This window comes from Chelmon rostratus, chromosome 13, assembly GCF_017976325.1.
Source record: "Chelmon rostratus isolate fCheRos1 chromosome 13, fCheRos1.pri, whole genome shotgun sequence".
Taxonomy (NCBI): Eukaryota; Metazoa; Chordata; class Actinopteri; order Chaetodontiformes; family Chaetodontidae; genus Chelmon; species Chelmon rostratus.
The window spans coordinates 22359767-22378127 of NC_055670.1; the positions used below are offsets into that span (position 1 = coordinate 22359767).

At 42.3% G+C, this 18361-nt stretch overlaps 1 protein-coding gene across 7 annotated transcripts in view; it reads left to right on the forward strand.

Moving 5' to 3' along the window:
• Window positions 1–18361, forward strand: part of gulp1a (GULP PTB domain containing engulfment adaptor 1a) — a 70863-nt gene that overhangs the window by 47102 nt on the left and 5400 nt on the right. For all 7 annotated transcript variants that reach the window (XM_041950523.1, XM_041950517.1, XM_041950521.1 and 4 more), the window contains 5 exons: window positions 9143–9204; window positions 13165–13236; window positions 17367–17465; window positions 17611–17748; window positions 17949–18065. In XM_041950523.1, coding sequence (XP_041806457.1) covers window positions 9143–9204; window positions 13165–13236; window positions 17367–17465; window positions 17611–17748; window positions 17949–18065 — 488 coding nt within the window. The remainder of the gene's footprint in view (window positions 1–9142; window positions 9205–13164; window positions 13237–17366; window positions 17466–17610; window positions 17749–17948; window positions 18066–18361) is intronic.

Below are 18361 nucleotides of genomic sequence, written 5' to 3' on the forward strand. Positions count from 1 at the left end.
GGCAGCGCCTCACATTAAACTCACCTTTGATTGCTTGTAATGGAAATGCAGCCTCATTCCTTTCATTTTAAATGGGATTTCATTTCTGTGAAATTCAGTCGTACGTTTGCGCCTGTGTCTGCACTGTGGGGGCATGTTGGGAACAAGTGAGCCGAAACAAGGCACAATCTTAAAGTTGGCTTCGGCAGCCGACAGATAATGAGGGCCCCTGCAAACAGGACGGCTAAACAGACAGCAAACAGTTCTCCCGACAAACGCTGCCGAACAGGCGGGCAGTTCGATTCTTTGAAACCGCAACGAGCTGCAGACCGTGCATCCCTTCACCCGTCTGCCATAAAGCCTTTTCACTAAGGAACCACGCACCGTTACATCTGAACGCAGACAGATGCACTTTAATTTCTACAAAAGTTATTACCATCAGTCTGAGGCAAATGGTGCCAAAGGGTCCACATCAGATAGTCTAATGAAAGCCTTCCCCTCCCAGAACGATAAAACCTTTTTATTCGAGAGCGTGAACCATAATATACAAAAAATATCTGGAGCCGTTCATGTGTGTGCAAAGTTGTTTTACTTGCGCGCTCAGTGGACCTCAATATTCCTGTCGCCAAACAAAGCGAATGTTGATGAGCAGATTAAAAAGTTCATCCTCTAAAGATCATATTAGAAATATCTGAATGACGGCCTTCATGAGGTTTGAACTGTGGTTTGAATTAGCTGAACGTTGAGCTGTTCTTAATGAAAAGTCTGTGATGAGGCAGATAAGGAGACGCACAGCGCAGCATCGCTCCTCTGGGTAGGACTTTGAACCATATTACAACAGATTTAAAACAGCCTTGTTTCATTATGCAGTGATTTTAATCCTTTGAAAGCATGACCTTTTCAATTTCTTGCCAAATTCGACTTCGGTTATGGATGAAAAGTTCCCATCAATTGGAAAAATCATCTGATATTCGACATTTCATCTGCAGCTGACGTCCTCCCACATGGCTGGAACAAAGGTTTATTTGCCAGTGATTTCCAGCCAGTTGTCTGCTGAACTCTCAATGTGTCTGAGAAGATAATTGCCTTGTGTTGTTGTCGCTGTTAACATTTCCCCCCTTTCATTATCATTTTCTAACTTTTTCTGATTTATTGATTTGTCTGCGAGGGTGCTTTGCACGAAGGTTACGGCTCGTCTCATCGTTTTCTTTCACGTCTTAATTGGTAATAGTTCTGCTTTAAAGAACATCTGAAAAGTCATCAGAAGCGTGTATGACTCTTTATTTCCTTCTATTTTCTTGTGCTTCTGCTTCTTTTGGCTGCGAGAGTGAAGGCTGGCGCTGACATCCAGCCCACTCGGCTGATTTACCTCCGCCTTTATCTCCGGCTCTGGCTGTGTTTTGTAGACTTGATCACGTCTAGCAGGTAATGCCAACAGGGATCTTGATCATTTTTATCTCCCATGTTTATTACTCTTGGACGTGACCGGCACTGAATAGTTGGACTCTACAGATTTCATGTGCACCTTTCTGGTGGGCCGCAGAGCAGCAGTTTGGAACACATAACTTACCTCACATGTGGTGTACCGTAGCAGTAATGGGACCTACTCTGACTCTTTACAGTGACGTCCTGACTTGGCAGCTGATGACCTTGTAAATGCTGCATTGTATTTACACACTGTTTTCAGTTTATTAGCTAAAGTTTGCTAAAATAAATGCAGTCGAACACAACAGGCCTGCAACAAATCCTCCCTTCATGAACCTTATAATGTTCAGTTTCTGATGGCTGGAGGATAAAAGGGATAAGACAGGATATGCCTCGTTTCATATGGGTGGTGTTGAATGTGAATATACCCAACAACGATACAACGGTGGTCTCAGCTGCTGTTGTAGCTGACCGGGAACCCAAACAGCTGATTTAAAGGACGCAGGCAGGTCTTCCAGCTCCGCCACTTCATTCGTGCTCATCGTCATGTGACTAACTCACACACCAATCAGATGGTTGTTCTAACCTCAGCACGTGTTGCTAACAGCATAAAGCTGATAGTTTTCAGGCAGAACTCATGCTTGTGAACTTTGGTTCTGCATCATTCAATGAGACCATGACTTCCATGCTGTGACGGTTTGGGCGGTTAGCCAAACTGTCACCTGTTGAACAAAGCTGCATAATATTTCATAATCACATCCACCAAGTGCTTCATATAAAAAATAGATATAGAATTAACATCAAATAAAGGATAGAAAATTGTTGTAAAATATGATGGAGAATAAAACCCACTTGATAACAAGAAGATAAAAATAACAGTGAAAATAGAATAAAGACAGTGTTAGATAAGTTACTTAAATTACCTACAACCCTGATTGCAAAAAAATCTGGACTGTGTTTGTAAAACGTGCAGAGTGCAGTCATTTGCAGATGACCCTGAGTCCATGTATTAATCTCAATCATGTGTTTACAAAGTGTTGAACCTCACTCCATCCTCTCTGTGAACCACTGAGCCTTTCCAGGATGATTCATACCCAATCATGATACCAAACAACCTGTTTACCTGTGGAATGTTCCAAACAGGTGTTTTTGGACTTTCCCAGTCTTTTGTTGCTCCTGTCACAACGTGTTTGTAACGTGTTGCTGCATCAAATTCAGAATAAGCAGATATTTACAAAAATCAGTGAAGCTGATGAGGTCAAACATTAATTTTATTGTCTTTGTGCTGTTTTTAATTGAGTTTATGTCAAAAAGCATTAACAGGTTATCACATTCTACTTTTTTCATGTTTCACACAGCATCCCAACTCCTTTGGGGAATCAGGGTTGTACTACTTATATCTGTAATTTTATACTTTCAGCGTTTGCTTGAATAACTTTATAATCCCCTCTCAATTAATCTAATTTAAAAAATCAATTCCTTTACTCCACTGAGCAGTCAATTCTCAGTGTGTGAGCCCTGGAGGCTTCACGTTTCACCATCACATTTGTTCTCAGTTTCATAATGAGCCATGATTGGCTTTCAGACTTGTTGTGATGTCACAACATCACAGGTGTTACACCGTGATTCAAGGTGAGCACAGAGAAACTTTCCTCCTTCAGCAGGCGAAGGTGAAAACTGCCCCTTAGTGTCAAACTCTGCACATGCATCATTCTGCACCGTGAAGGTCAGTGAAGGTGGATTTTAACGACATAATATTTAGAATGCAGCGTAGAAATCGTCTTTTTTTTTTTTACGCCGCCAGAGCATGGAGGCGACTGGCCCCAACATGCAAACGTGATATAGCAGCTGCGGATTTTCACAGTTAGCAAATGAATGAAATGAAATAAATGGAAAACCGTCCAGTTACAATGTCACAATGTCCTGGTGATGCACAAACTTTATTCTGTCAGCGACTGGAAACACACCCTGAACCCACAGTGTGTGTAAAAAAAATCGGGGTTAATATTGCAGATCATTGTAGGCAGTGCATCATATCTGAGCCGACTGACTGCAGCAATATTACAGTTCTGCCATAGCAACAGATGGTAGCTGAAGATTAGTCATGCTAGTGCAGAAGAGTATCCCGTTCTGACAGCGCACCGTTTGCCCTACATTCTCACACAGCGGTGGGATCCAGAGCTGCTTCACTGTTTTAGGGACACACATTTTCTTGAGTTTACTTAATTATGTGCACAGTCACAATGAATGTGTCCTGACTGCATATGTGTGCATGTTTCTTTTCTCGCATTAGCTTGTGCAGCCAAACAGGGAGCATGCTGGCGTGGTAGCAGGCAGTCATTCATCTGAATTGTGATATTCGGGTCATTTCTAAGCTGTTTTTTTTTTATTATTAAGGTCAGATGTCCTCCATCCATCATTATGATCGAATCCACAAAAAGCACTCATACAGAAAATTAGATGCTCAGGATACAAAGCTTTTTAATTTCCTCATGGCCATGTTAGCTAAATCACTAGTCAATATAAAAATCAGCCTAAGTGATGCAACCATTACGCGAGCCATCATTAATGGTTTATAAATGTTAAGAGGACAAATAAATGTAATTGATTCATGTCTGATAATGTTGTGCTGGAAGGACACGGCCATGTGAAGGGAAAGTAGTTTCTGCATTTGGTCTTCGCATTAAGTTGAATCAATCCTCTCAAGTGCTTTTCAGTGTAGTCGAGAAGTGGCATTACATGAACTGCAGGGTTGAAATAAAGCATGAACAGAAGTTCAGTTTGTCAGGCTGTGCGTGAACGTTGCGTTATATTGTTGAATTGCATTAAATCACAGGGAGCTTGTTATACTTTTTGGCCCATTTACCCACATGTACTGCATATGGTGCAGACAAAACCTCAAGTGAGATTCTCTCAGAGGACACGCCGTCACTCCTTCTGTGTCTTTGCACAGCCTTCTTTGCGTTTTACCCCAGCATCATCCTTTACGCCAGGCAGCGGTTGACGTGTGGAAGCAGATGGATTTTTGTGCACACATCAATCGTACAGTTTAAAATGCTTTATCTCAAGGTAGCGCTGTCCTGCTGGGCCTCAGTAGAAATGTGGTGGAGGTCCTTTCTCCGTGGAGCCCATTTTGAAATTGTCTTTTGCGTGATGGAGAACTGTGCATACCCAGCAAATTCATTGTGTGTCATTGATTGAGCACTGCAGTGAATTAGGCTATTGCCTGCTCGCCACTTGTGGCCCCATAGAAACACTGTGCAGCTACTGTGCAGCACTCAGGCTCTGAAAGGATCGAGCTAAGAGAGATGGTGGTAAGACTTATAATATGAGAAATTAATAGAAATAATAATATGTCGCTATTAATAATAGAAGCTTTTTTTGTATTCTAACTTGCTCCTTTCATGCTTTACATAGCAAGATGCAAAGTGCTGCAAAGAAAGCATCTGAAAACACAGAACAAGTAAGACAATATGCAAAAAAGTCTTGTTTTTTAATGAATTTGTTGGTTAATTTGGAGGATGCCACACATATTTCTTAGGCAGTGTAGCTGCTCTGAGATCAGAGGTGCTCAGGTTCTGGTCTTTAAAGGCTTCTTCTATCCGAGGCTGATCTTTTTAAGTGAAATAAAATCCTTTTCCACACTTGCAGCGTTTTTAAAGTTGAAGAAGGATGTGTTCCAGTTTTCTTTGAGTGCATACCTCATATCTCATTGACATCAAAGACTGTGTAGGCCCTTTCTCACCTCATTGCCTGGATTCACAGTAGAATATGAGATAAAGAAGGGTGAGATAAAGGGTCATACAGCTGTTAGCTTGTAGATAAGGTGAGATGCTTTGTGGTAAAGGTCTAATAGATCAAATCGTCAATAGTGCCAAAGTGTTCTGGACTTCTTTCTGTGCAACGTGTTTTGTCTCGTTGCACCACAACACAAAAGCTTGTTAGATCTGCAGTTTTTCCCACAATAAAATCTATTGTTGATTTAAAGAGGAATTACATTCAAGGAACACTGTCAGTGTCTGACTCATAGCTTTCTTAAAATTAATTTTGGAATCTGCTGCTCATGTGAACTGTGGCCACAGGATGTTAATACAGTAACATGTTGCAGCATTTGATTTGTTTAATCTGCGAACACTCTTCATGTCTATTGCTAAGGAGGGAACCTATATTGTTAGCTGAGGTACACGTTGTCTCTTTTCTTTTTTTGTGTGTGTGTCTCCCAAACGATTAACCATTTATATCTGTCTACTCTGTTTAATTAGAGCAGGTGTCTGTGGGCAGGATTGCGGGCTGTTGTCCACACGCTTGCCAATAGATCAAGTTAGTTTTAAACAAGTCGGATTCAACTTTTGGATAACAAAAGCACCGTGTTAAACATCAGGATAACAGGATCGTTAAGTTTCGGATCAAGGTGATAATAAACACTAAAATAAGTAATAACTAATAAATTCATTACTTTTCTCTATATATTTTCCATTTTTTTCACTTTATAGAAATGTGATATAGAGTATGTGGTGAAAGTGCAGTGCATATATAGTATACATACATATGGGGGAATGGAAAATGCTAAAATACCCTCTTTGAGAAGGACCCAATGATGTGTCAGGGGAAATATGAAGCCAGCTACTGCTGGTAGCAGTCGTTGCCGGAGTGCAACATGCATGAAGGACTCGTGACCTTTCTGCTTTTCACATGTGCTAACTGGCTCTGCAGAAGCAGTGTACCCCCTCGTCTCCAGAGATCTGTATGCAGCACACTGCAGTGTGATAGAGATGCATTGACACTTTTCAGGCTGTCATCTTCATCCAACACCTGACAACTCAGCCACACAGTGACCTTCAGACGCCACGACTCATCCTTCCGCCCCAACAGTTAATCTTCCCTTTTGGCGACCCGGAGAGCACTTGTGACTTTTGCGACTTTTGGTGTGCTCACAAAGTTTCCGTTTTATGCAGCGAAGACAGAGAAAAAAGTATGCCCGCACCCTTCCCTCCTTTAATCAGAACAGTGTGTGCTGACGCCTTGAAAAAATGTCAGCCTACCTGCCATGCTGCCGTGTCAGCCCTCTCCTCCTCCTCCTCCTCCTCCTCCTCCTTCCTCCTCCTTCCTCTCTCTTGGAATTCACAGTTTCTTCACCTCCTCAGCTTTACAAGAAAGGAGGTGATACATTGTCCTTCTATCAACTTTCATTCAACAGTTCCACTTGGAAATTGATTGCACTTTGGAGGAGACTGTTGCAAGGTGCAAGCAGCGGATAATCTCATTGCACAGCTGTTAAGTAAACTTAAAAGGAGGACAAGTAAAGGAAAAGTTTCCCAGTTTATCGTGCAGTGTCTGGAAAGTGTTCACTGTCTTCGTGTGGCAGCGGCTGTTTTCCCCGCATCACTTATTTCCTGCCATCAAGCTAATTTCCAGAAGAATAAAACATGACTTTCGTTGCAAGTCAAGAATTTGCCTGTTACTTTCCTTGTAAATAATATGGTAGATTAGCAAACATAAGCAGTCACAATTAGGCAAATGTGGAGCACCAAATTAACACTAATTAGAAGAGACTTTGAATCCATCAAGCCACTTAGCCAACAACATCAATGCAAACAAAGTCATTAGCATACTTGTGCAGAGGACATGCTAAAGTTGATGCACATCGTTTGCACCTGGCAGAGTCCTGATTAACACAGCCAACCTACAGAAGCCGAGTGCCCCGAGGTCACAGTCATGCATCTTCTGTCACAAGATCCATTAACAGGCCGATAAGCTGCTCATGGGAATGGGAAATGAAGAAATTAAAGGATGCTTAATCAGTGGATGATTAGGAAATGCTGAAAACCATCAATGAGCCATTATGTCCTCTGATCTGCTGCTCATTTTGTGTTGATGTGACCTTCAAAGACAGTCTCCATGGTCAGTTTTAAGTAAGTCATTAGCTGCACAAACACTAATGTGTGACATTGTGTCAAAAATCAAGCTGAAATGTAAGCGGTCAGTGTTTGCTACAGGATTTCAGCCTAGTTGTGGTGGTAGCTGTAATTAATTATTAAATAATGCCAAATGTAAGATGTTTCACTGCAGATATTTTAATTGTCAAGTACTTTTACAACAACAGTAACAGCATACTGTACAGAGCTCCGGACTGAATTCGACCAGCCGTCTTCTCTGCAGGAAAAAGCCAACGACGGTCCTTCCTGTGACGCATGATCATGGTTTGGTTGCGTGTGTCGAGGAGCAACTGTTCACAGGCTGCTCCTTTGTCACTGTGTTTGTGAGAGAGAGCGGCGAGGATGGGCTGAGCGAATGAATGCACCGCGCCCAGCTCTGCAACGACTCAAGATTTTACCCATTTGAAGTCGTAAAAAAAAGGGAAAAATCAATATGTGCTGCTCAGTGTTGATAATATATGAGAAACACTGGTGATGTGCATTTCTAATTCTATTAACTCTGTGAAATTGTTTCGAAAACACAATGTTCCTCCTGTTGAATGTCAGTGTTATTTCATACCAGGTCTGCAATCCAAGTCAGCTAATAATGGCCTTCTAACCACTTTCTCCCAACAACTTCGAGTCGACTAACTCTCAGTCCAATAGGCCTGAATTAGCCAGTTCAATTTAGATATGTTTGACAGATCAATAGCTCTGCAATAAGATAATGAAGCCAGTTTCGCAGAAAATTAGTGGAAAGCCTTCAATTCTTTGCAAGATAAAATAAAGCTTTCTCTAAAGCTGCAGTATGTCTGCTTAAAAACAGACAAAGCAGCTTCAAAAAGGCTCCAAATCTCCTCTTATTGCGCTTGCAGTTACTGCATTAATTGTATATGTGTATTCATTAGTCATTGTTTAAGTGGGGCACATAGGGGTGTTTTTTAACAGCTGTCACACCTCAAACTCATTAAATCAAGCATCAGTCATGGAAGCAGGTTCGAGGTTTGTTCAGATTCTTTGCAAAGCGAGTTTTTAGCCTCCTTTCATTCTGCCTAGATTTGACTGCTGGACTCAGTACATTAGCTGTTTGTTGTTGGCAAACAGCCAGTGTAGCATCTGTACAGGCGTTAGCTGTAATTAGCCAGCAACACACACTCTGACCAGGTGTGTGTGGAGTGTTTCTGTATGCCTGGAAGCTCCCAGAAAAGAGTTTCGTTGAGCCTGTTTTCCTGAAGAGACGATGGGACGTGCACACGACGACCTCGCTGTCTGTTTGTGACTCTCACCGATCTTAAAACTTTCTAGGAACCCGAGTCCAGACTTTCCGTTTCATCCTCCCAGCGCCTCCTTTTTTATACCGTCAACAAACACAGAGTTAAGACTTTCTGAGGATTCACCTCCACCCTTAAGATGCCCGGTGGAGTTTTCCTGCAAACAAAACAAAAAGTAGTGTTTACATTCAGGGTTTCCCACCAAAACATCAGTGACAGACGTGCTGGATTCCTCCTGAAGCGCCTGCAAAGCTGAAGTTTTGAATATTTTAAACGGTGCAGTGTTTACATCTTTCATAGCTTGCAGTCTGCTGTTTCACCGCCGTCTTCTTGGGTCATCGCTGCGTTTCATATGCTGTTGATGGGTGGTGGATAGGTGGAAATAAGTAAAATAAAGATTGAAGAAATAAAATACGGATGAGCTGGAAAAAATGCTCGATGTTTCTCGTTGTTTTTGTTGGTGCGTTCAGCTCTTTGCTGAGTAATATTCACACCTCGCGCGTCGACTTGTTTTTGTCTGAGATTTAACCACTTCTGCTCGTGTCTTTTCAGATAAATCATGGATGCACACCCCGGAGGCACTGGCCAAGCATTACATACCCTACAATGCCAAGGTATGTTTCACCATCAGCCTGCTGAGAGATTCATGACTGTAAAATGATTAAAAAATCCACTATATAGAGACCAGAGAGGTTGTGGTTTTATAGTTTCCAGACTCCCACCTTCATTTGCTCGCTCTCTGTTTGACCTATCAGAGCGACACCTCTTCAACCTCCTGTTCCATGATGCATTTCTCCTGAGACAGCCCGGCCTTTCACTGAGGGCCTTATCTTTTTTTTTTCCTGTTTGCACCTGTTGGTTAGTTAAGGTACCGCATGTAAGAATGATGTGACAGCGATGATTTGGATATTTTATAGTGGGTGATTTCATTTGGATGCCACCACAGCACAAGTATGATCTGTCAAAAAATGCGTATTCGAGTGTTTATCTTGCAGAGCAGCTGCTGCGACGGGGAAAATGGTCCCTGTCAAACTTCAATTTCAAAGTTTTCTCCGTGTTTAAGAGTGTTTAACTTCGCACGGTCTGGACTGGAATGAGTCGTACAAACCCATCTCGCAGGACGGCCGTCTCACGTGGAGAACACTCCCCTATCAGACTGGTTCCCTGACAACAAGTTTCTCTCCTGAATCTGTCAGCCGCCGTCCTGAGCTTCACAAATGTTCTGATCCAACCGAGGCGGAAGTCCAAAACTCTGCGCCCAAGCTCCGTCACCGTGTGAAGGAAAGAGGGGGGGCTGGAAGAGGCCACAGCTCTGAAATCAAAGCATATTGTCAGCGTTCACTGATGAGCTGCCGTCTGGCTGAATTTGCTGAGATCTGAGTGCACCACTCATCACTGAAGGAATTGGAGGGAATGAGACAGCCAAAGTGCTGAGACTGATCTTGGCCTTTTCTCCCGAGTTTCAAGCACTCAGAACTGTTGAAAATAAGCTCAGTTAGCAATCTGCTGTCCCGTCGTCCGGCTAGTTAGAACAGAGAAGGATCCAATCTCACAAAGAAATCATTTGTGTCTCGATCATTTGGATCTGATGGCAGGACTAAACCACCTGCAGTATTTCTCTCTTCTCTTCACCCCAAATTGTTTTCCTCTTCCAGGCTCTCTGGGACTGAACCTAAGCTGAAATATTGGGATGGGACACAAAGTCCTGCAGGAGGAAGCAGAGCTGTAGCTTCTAACAAGAACACTCAGATCATAATGTTTGTATTTTTATGGCAGTTTGTGGCTTTTACAATCCACAACTTTTGATTTATTTGTATACTTATCTGGTTGATTTTGAACTAGAACAAGAGACGAGCAAAGAATTCAGTATTACCGGTTTTATTCGTATAAACAGCGTTAAGCATCTTCATGTCGGGAAGTGACAGCTATGCTTTAATGACTGATTCTTTTTTTTGCTTTTTCAACCAAACTGTGATTTAGTCTATAAAATGTCAGAAAATAGTGAAAAAAACATTCATCGTTAGTTTCCCAAAGCCCAAGGTAACATCCTAAACTTCAAACAAAGCCCAAAAAAATTTAATTTTCAAGCATCTAAAACTGATAAAAGAAGCAAATCCTTGACCTGCTGAAGCTGCAATTTTTGGACAATCAATCAACTAATGTTTCATTTCACACGTCTGTAATTTCCCCCTCCCCTTCTACGAAGCTTCATGGAAAGAACGATGTATTTTATACCAATTTTGGGGAAATTAGAGTTACATTTCTGAGACTTTTATTTTTGTTTAGGTAGAAGTTACCTCGCAGGAACGGCTTTTTTAATTGAAACTTGTAGAAAATGTAATTGAATTGAACGAATCAAATTCAAATAATCGAGAGATCAAATAAAGGAGCTGGTTGGATACTTGAGAGCTATGACCTCAGCACTTTTAAAGCTTTGCTATGACTCTGTTTGAAAGGCCTCTCCCAGGTGTCCAGGTACGCTGCTGTGTTTCAGTGACGTTTCATTGATACTAGAGTTACAACGATTAGTCAATTAATCGATGAGTCGATTGACAGACAATTAATCAGCAACTGTTTCGATAACTGAATCATTTTTGTGTCTTTTGCTGCTTTTCACATGGCTGGGCTGGGCTTTTTTCACCGTTTACTGACATTTTGTCGACAAAACGATTAACGGAGGAAATAATCGTTAGTTGCAGCCCTAATCGAAACACGAGGGGCCACTTGTGTGTCAAGACACCTTCCAACAACACCAGCAGCCTCTGCATTCACCGAAGCAAGACAGATCTGCAGTTCATGTCATCAGAAAGTCACCACAACAACCAGGGTTTGTCAGTCCAGGTGGCATTTTCCTTTTATGAATTTAATTAGCTTGATGTTCTGGTGAGGTGACAGTGGAGACTGTCATCTGCTTTTATAGCCCATCTGTTTCAGTGCTGTGCCCCGTCTCTGCCCTGAGATGTCTCCATGCACTGTGCAGAGCTGAGTTTCTGCTGACCTCACTAATCAACAGCTGTTATTGACCCCTGGACTGCGGGAGGAAAGAAGATGTCGAGAGGTGAATTTCTGAGCTGCTGGGATCAGCGTGATCACATCCAATCACATCCAGAAGTCGCTTAAATTGCACATGACGCAGATCCTGCCCTTTCGAGATATGAGAGACCCTTCTGGATGAGGAGCGAGCTGTGCATTGACAATGAGGGGGAGCTCTGAGCGCGGCCTTCTCGTCTCAGCGAACTTTTCACAGCTGCCGTGGGCTCGGAACATTTGTGTGATTTCTCTGTGCAGATTCGGTGTGATATGGTGCGCAGTCCCTTTAACTGCGCATCCTGACTGTGGGGAATGAGGGCCAGGGGCGGTTCGTTTTTCAGTTGTATGCACCGGTTGATGGATGAGCCTCCGAGCCTGGTCCACCTTGTGAAACCTCCCCAGTCGCACCCAGAATGCACTGGTCAGGAACAAGAGCTTCTCCATTCTATTCTGGGCATCTGTCAGCGGCGCTCTCAGACATGTCCTTAAGTGTGTAGACTACATTTGTCACATTGGCACACAGTGCTGACACTTTCATATAAAGAGGCCTCAGTCTGTTTTCTGGCTCTGTTGAGAAGTGCCACTTTGGTGACTGGCTGTTGCTAATGAATGATATTGCATGTTTAAATGGTCACGTTTCAGAAATAAACTCCTTTTTCTTTCTCTTTTCTGTTAAGCATCATTAAAAGGATTTTTTTATGTCGGCATGAAGGAAATGCCAGAATAATCGTGACGGACTGCCAAGTTCATTAAACGCCCTAAATGAAAGTGTGCAGGATGGACAGTTATAGAGTGCAGCATCATTCCATTCAAAGTGAATACAAGGACAAAGGACATTAGCAAAGCCAAGTCATGGAAAGCTTCACACAGATTTTGCCGTGTCGTGGAGACGATCCATGTCTGTCTGAGCTGTTTGCTCGGCTCCAGCGGGACACATTGTTATTTTGTTTTTCCCAACCTTTAAGGAGCTGACACCAGTGTTTATGAAGTCTGATATTGGAACAGGCTCCACACATTAAGCTCAGGAGGCACTGAAGCAGAGTGTGTGACTGGAACAATTACTGCTGCTGCTGCCGCTGCCAGATGGAAAACATGACGCTCAGGCACAAAGGTTAATGGCGCCATCTGTTGGAGAGTGGCAGAAGTGCTGCCCCAAGCATGTCTGTGTCCGCCTACGAGCGTGTGTGCATTTGCGTACATGCATTCCTCTCATGTACAAGGCATGTGCTTTGGTACTCGGATAATTTGATGCCAAGCATTTGAGCTTAGAATAATCAATACCAGATGATATTAACTCAAATGTCGTATGTGATTGTTTTGCTAATGTAAAGGAGTTCATTCTGTATGAAGATAGACATCTGCTCTCCTGCACTTTATGACCATTACACAGTTTACATTCCTACAGGCCTGATTTATGAAAGCGTTGTTTATCATGTTGCGTTAAAGCATCTTTCTTTATGTACTTGCTTTTATCCAGGGTCATACAAATCTTTGTTGTGTTGCCGTCACATCACATCTGAATGCCGTTCCTCTTCTCTTTCCAGTTCCTTGGAAACACAGAGGTTGAAGCCCCGAAAGGCACAGAAGTCGTAAAGGATGCTGTCAGAAAGCTAAAGGTAAAGCAAGCCCTCAGAGCAAGCCATAGCCTGAAGGATAGAAGAGTGTTTCTGAGTGACCGGATTGGATTGGAGACTTGGAGCAGGGGAGGTGGGAGTGAGTGACAAATGCTCCCCTCCCTCATCAGTTCCCAGCAAGGTGCCCTTGGAGTTTTTCCCGCTCCCGCGTGTGGATGCCTATAACTGCTGGATAAGCACAGCAGTTTGCTCCGTCAACCTCTCCCGGCTGCACGCACAATTCAATAAAACGGATATTTATCCGCCATGAAACCTGCTGGTTTGTCAGCCCGAGCTCCAATCCTCCAGCCGTAACACTTTTCCTTGATATACCAACACAGGCTTTGTATTTAATAAGTCACTTTATTAAAGCGCAGGTGCTTTAATAAACCCTGACAGAACTCAGTGACACATCATGAAATGTCTTGACACTTAATATTCCCCACCACTGGTTCCGCATATGAACTACATGATCTTATTAGATGCTGCAGCCTAAATTTGCATATTAATGAGGGGGAAAAAAAGATTTCTTGAAACAATATAATCCTTTAATGCTCACTTAGACTATGACTGTTAATACCACTCATGTAAACACAAAAGTGCTATAATATGATTTGATAATTAATCCGTTGATACAGGCTGCACTAATCATGTGTTAACAATGGCTTAAATTACTGTCTGTAATGTGAAAGGTGTCACTTAGAGAATTTCCCTTCAGCTCTGTGGAGTATTTCAGTCTCTAGTAGCTCATTGTTCTGTATTTTTAGCCCACAGGTTCCTCTCTCGTGAACCTTGTTTCCTGCATCGAAGCGCTGATAAACACAGAGCTGTACAGAGCTGAAAGGAGAGTGAATGTTGGATTATATAGATGATGTGGCCAGAAACCCAACTCTGTCTCTGCTAGATATGTCAATGCCTAACTGTTTCCTGTAACTACCCCAGTTAATCATTGCAGTTTCTTTATTTATTTATACATTTTTCATTATTTTGTTACTGTCGTCTGTAACATAATTTCCTTCTTCAGACTGCTCCAAACCTGCATTGGTTATTTTGGTCACTAGGGGGCAGCGTAACGAGCTGTAAACATTGACATATTATCACATTACATAGCTGGTGTGCTACCTCTACTTTTAACTCTGTTTTAGTCTCCACCAACTCCTTTGGGAAATATATTTTGCAGGTAAATGTTTCACTAAATTCACCAGCTGGTTGCTAACGTTGTCATTTTGTGCTGAACACCGATTCTAAAAAAGCAGAGACGCTGTGTAGAATATAAAAAAAAGCAGAATGTGATCATTTATTAATCCTTTTTAACATCTACTCAACTGAAAACAGTACAAAAACAGTTTATTTAATGTTTGACCTCATCAGCTTCATTGATTTTTTTTTTAAATATCTCCTTATACTGAATTTGATGCAGCAACACGTGTCAAGCGAATTGTGACAGGAGCAACACTGATGAAACAGTGCTGACGAAAGCCGTGAGACTGAATCAAAACAGTCCAGTTTTAGATGAATAAACCAAAGCAATGAGCAGAGCAGCGCTAAAAGGACACACAGATGACACCCAGTCATTGCATCATTAATAGAAAATACTTTTAACTTTTTTATGTAAAGAATAAAGAATTTTTTTTCATATATTTCAGCACAGCCTGTTATATTTCATCATTATACAGTAGCATCTTACACGTAGACTACTGTAACTTTCCATAAACTGCCAACCATCAAACCCGTCAGTAAGTATTATACTCACTCCTGCACATAAATGCGTGCACTGCACGTATACTTCCACTGTTCTGCAGTGGATGGGATGTTTCTCCAGCCACAGCAGCCAAAGGCCAAAGCTTTCCAGGGAGCTGCGACACTTCTGCATTCTGTTTTCTCGACCGTTGTCTCGTTGAGATCTCATGCAGTCCAGCCTGGCTTTGTCATTCCCAGGCTCTAGTTCTGCTTTTAAATGATCTGATACCCAGATGGCATGAAAACAGATTCCTCATCATCAGTAGCCTCGGGCGCATCTTCATTTCCAGAGCTGCTGTCATCAAAACCCTCTAACATCAAAGAAACAGTTGCTCAACAGGAAAGAATGTTGCTTCATCTTTCTCTGTCATTTGCATAAAGCAGAAAACAACAATGAGACAACAACAGCGGCTTTTAGAACTTGTAGTTGCTTAATTGGATGAAATGAGGTCCAGCAGGGTCTCATAGTCCCGGTTATGTATTTAAGGATTAAGGTTGTGCAGCAAAGACCAACTTGAACTCCGGATATGAAGGGCTTGAGACCAGGATTCACCTCCCATTACATTACCAACAATCAGTGTTGGTTACCTTTTAAAAACATCTTTCCTGAACTAAGAAGTCTTCTTTCCAGAAAATGCTCAGCGGATCATTTTGGAAATCACTGACAAACAGACGTTTTTGTCATTTCGGCTTTGGGTTTTCTCTTATTCGGGCACGGTTTCATTAAACTTCCTCAGTGAATGACACTTAACCTCCTTTCAATCACACACTCCTCAGCATTCATCAGCTTTAACTAAACTAGCAGCCCTAGCCTTTATGCATGGGAACAGCACCCGGAGACGCTCTCCTTTCTCACAGCGTCTTGGTAATGTGGCTGCGCTCGCTCGCTCCCTGCTGGCCTCTCCCCTGTCTTCTCCTGCCAACAGTTGAATCTGTGAGGCCACTTGTGGGGGAGGACTGTTTTCCCAAACCCATACCTCTATTGTTACACTGCATTTGATCTCGGAGGCCTGTTTGGAGACCAAGGCTCCATGGTTACTCGCCCAGATACTCCGGCATTTAGGACAGGCTTATCGCTCCAAAGATCGTGTGACGGAAAGAAATTGTTGGTCGAGCAAAAATGAGGATTAAGAGACGGCCCTGGGAGGCATGTGGCCAGTTTATGTCAAGAACTGTACTCTTATATATCAGTTAGAATACCAGTGTGTGTGTGTCCCTCTTCTCTCCTTGTTTGTGTCTGCAAGCTCCTGAAGAGTAAACGTCTTAAATTATAGAGGCTTAACTCAAGGCCTTACGAGGGTTTGATCACAGCTGAATTCATCATTTTGCTGGAAGCTGCGATGTTAGAGGCTGTAAAAATGCTGCATCTTATTGAGACAAACACACACACACATTCTCAGTCTTCACACGGTTTCATGTTGAAAGCGAAATCAGGCAAATGTCAGAGCTCCATCTTCTCTCATTCTGGGGTGTGCAACATGTTTTAAAATTGGAAATAGTCATAGGGTGTTACCAGCAAGTGTCCTTCGTGTAACGATACAGTGACAGTATTCACTCCCCTTTTAACACACTTTTAACTGACTGCCAAGTGCTGTTAGTATTTATGTCAGTTGGCAAAATAACAGCGAAGAAGACTTAAATTGTTTTTTGGCAGAGTTTGAAAGAGTGACCCACCGGATGAATCACAGATTAGTTCAGTTTCCTCGTTAATCTTCTGTGAAACACTTAACTTTGATTATATTTTCTTGAACAAATTCTCATTCAGGATGACATGCTGCTTCCAGTTGTGTGATTAATGTTTTTAAAGCTGCGCTAATCAATATTTTTATACTGACAATAGATCAGATTACCATTTTTAAGAGACCAACCCGCAGAGGATTGTCTCATGACGCAGTTCAGCTCTGCTCGACAAAAACGTTTCGCCTTGTTTAGCCCGTTGTTTGGTTTTTATAACCAGCAAACTTCCTGCTTTGGTTCAGTCTGACCCTGAAACCCCACCAGGTGCATATCAGAAGCTTTATCTCTGCCTTGTGTTGTGAACTTGCTCACATTTAGCTGATCTGATGACATTTCGGGGTTACCTCTCTGATTAGGAATAACTTCCAGCTGCAGGAGGCAGCTGTTTTCCATCAAAAAGCTCTGATAAACACTCTATCTGCTCAGCGCCAGACGGATTTAAAGCAACTAGCTGGTGAACACAGTGAAGCGTTTAGCAGCTGAAGAGCCAGACATTGTACTCGGGAGATGGTGGAGACCAAAACAGAGCTAACGGAGGGTGAATATTGGACTTCGATGACCAGATGTACGACTTCGGATGAATGCTGATGCGTGTCTGTGATTGATTGGCAGCATCAAGCTTTCCTTGTGACCTTTGTGTCCTCTCTCATTGGCAGTTTCAGAGACATATCAAGAAGTCAGAGGGACAGAAGATCCCCAAAGTGGAATTGCAGATCTCCATTTACGGCGTGAAGATACTAGATCCCAAGACAAAAGTGAGCGCAAACATTTTAATCTTGTTGTTCTGCAGCTCCGTTGACACTGTACACGACACCTGGAGTTGTATGACAACAAGCACCTTGTAGAGGGAGAAGCGGTTTGTTGTCAGTAAATAATGAACACGTTGTGTTTGTTTTCCAGGATGTGCAGCATAACTGTCAGTTACATCGGATATCCTTCTGTGCAGATGACAAAACAGATAAAAGGATATTCACTTTTATCTGCAAAGACTCAGAATCTAACAAACACCTATGCTACGTGTTTGACAGTGAAAAGTGTGTAAGTGTCTCCTGCCTCCTTTTAATTGAAACAGCACGTTTGGCAGAATGTGGAATCCTTGTGCATGTTCTATGCAGGGATTGGTCTCAGTTTTTGGGTATTTTGACATCTTGTAGTTAACTATCAGCGGCTCTTTCACCTGTAAATGAGCCATAGTGACGTTCAGGTAGATGTGATCGAGTCTTCTCCCCCTGCTGCAGGCAGAAGAGATAACTCTAACTATCGGTCAGGCCTTCGACTTGGCCTACAAGAAGTTCCTGGAGTCTGGAGGCAAAGACGTGGAAACCAGGAAACAGATCGGAAGCCTGCAGAAAAGAGTGAGTCTTTGTTTTGCTCTGGCATAGACTTTAATTAACTTTGAAGACTTGTATCACCATGCTGACACATTGATATTTGTATTAATTAATGCACAGCTTGTTTCTATTGATTGTTTTAAGAGATCCAGTGTGGACAATTAAGCCGCGTTGATGAAAAGTGTCAATAATGAATATTAATGATCGTAAGCTCTGTTTTTAAAGAGCCAATCTGAAATTGAATTATTGTGCACCCTGCTGAAGCTGTGGCACTCTCTCAGTGGTTTTATATAGATGGTGATTTGTTAAAACATTGGCAA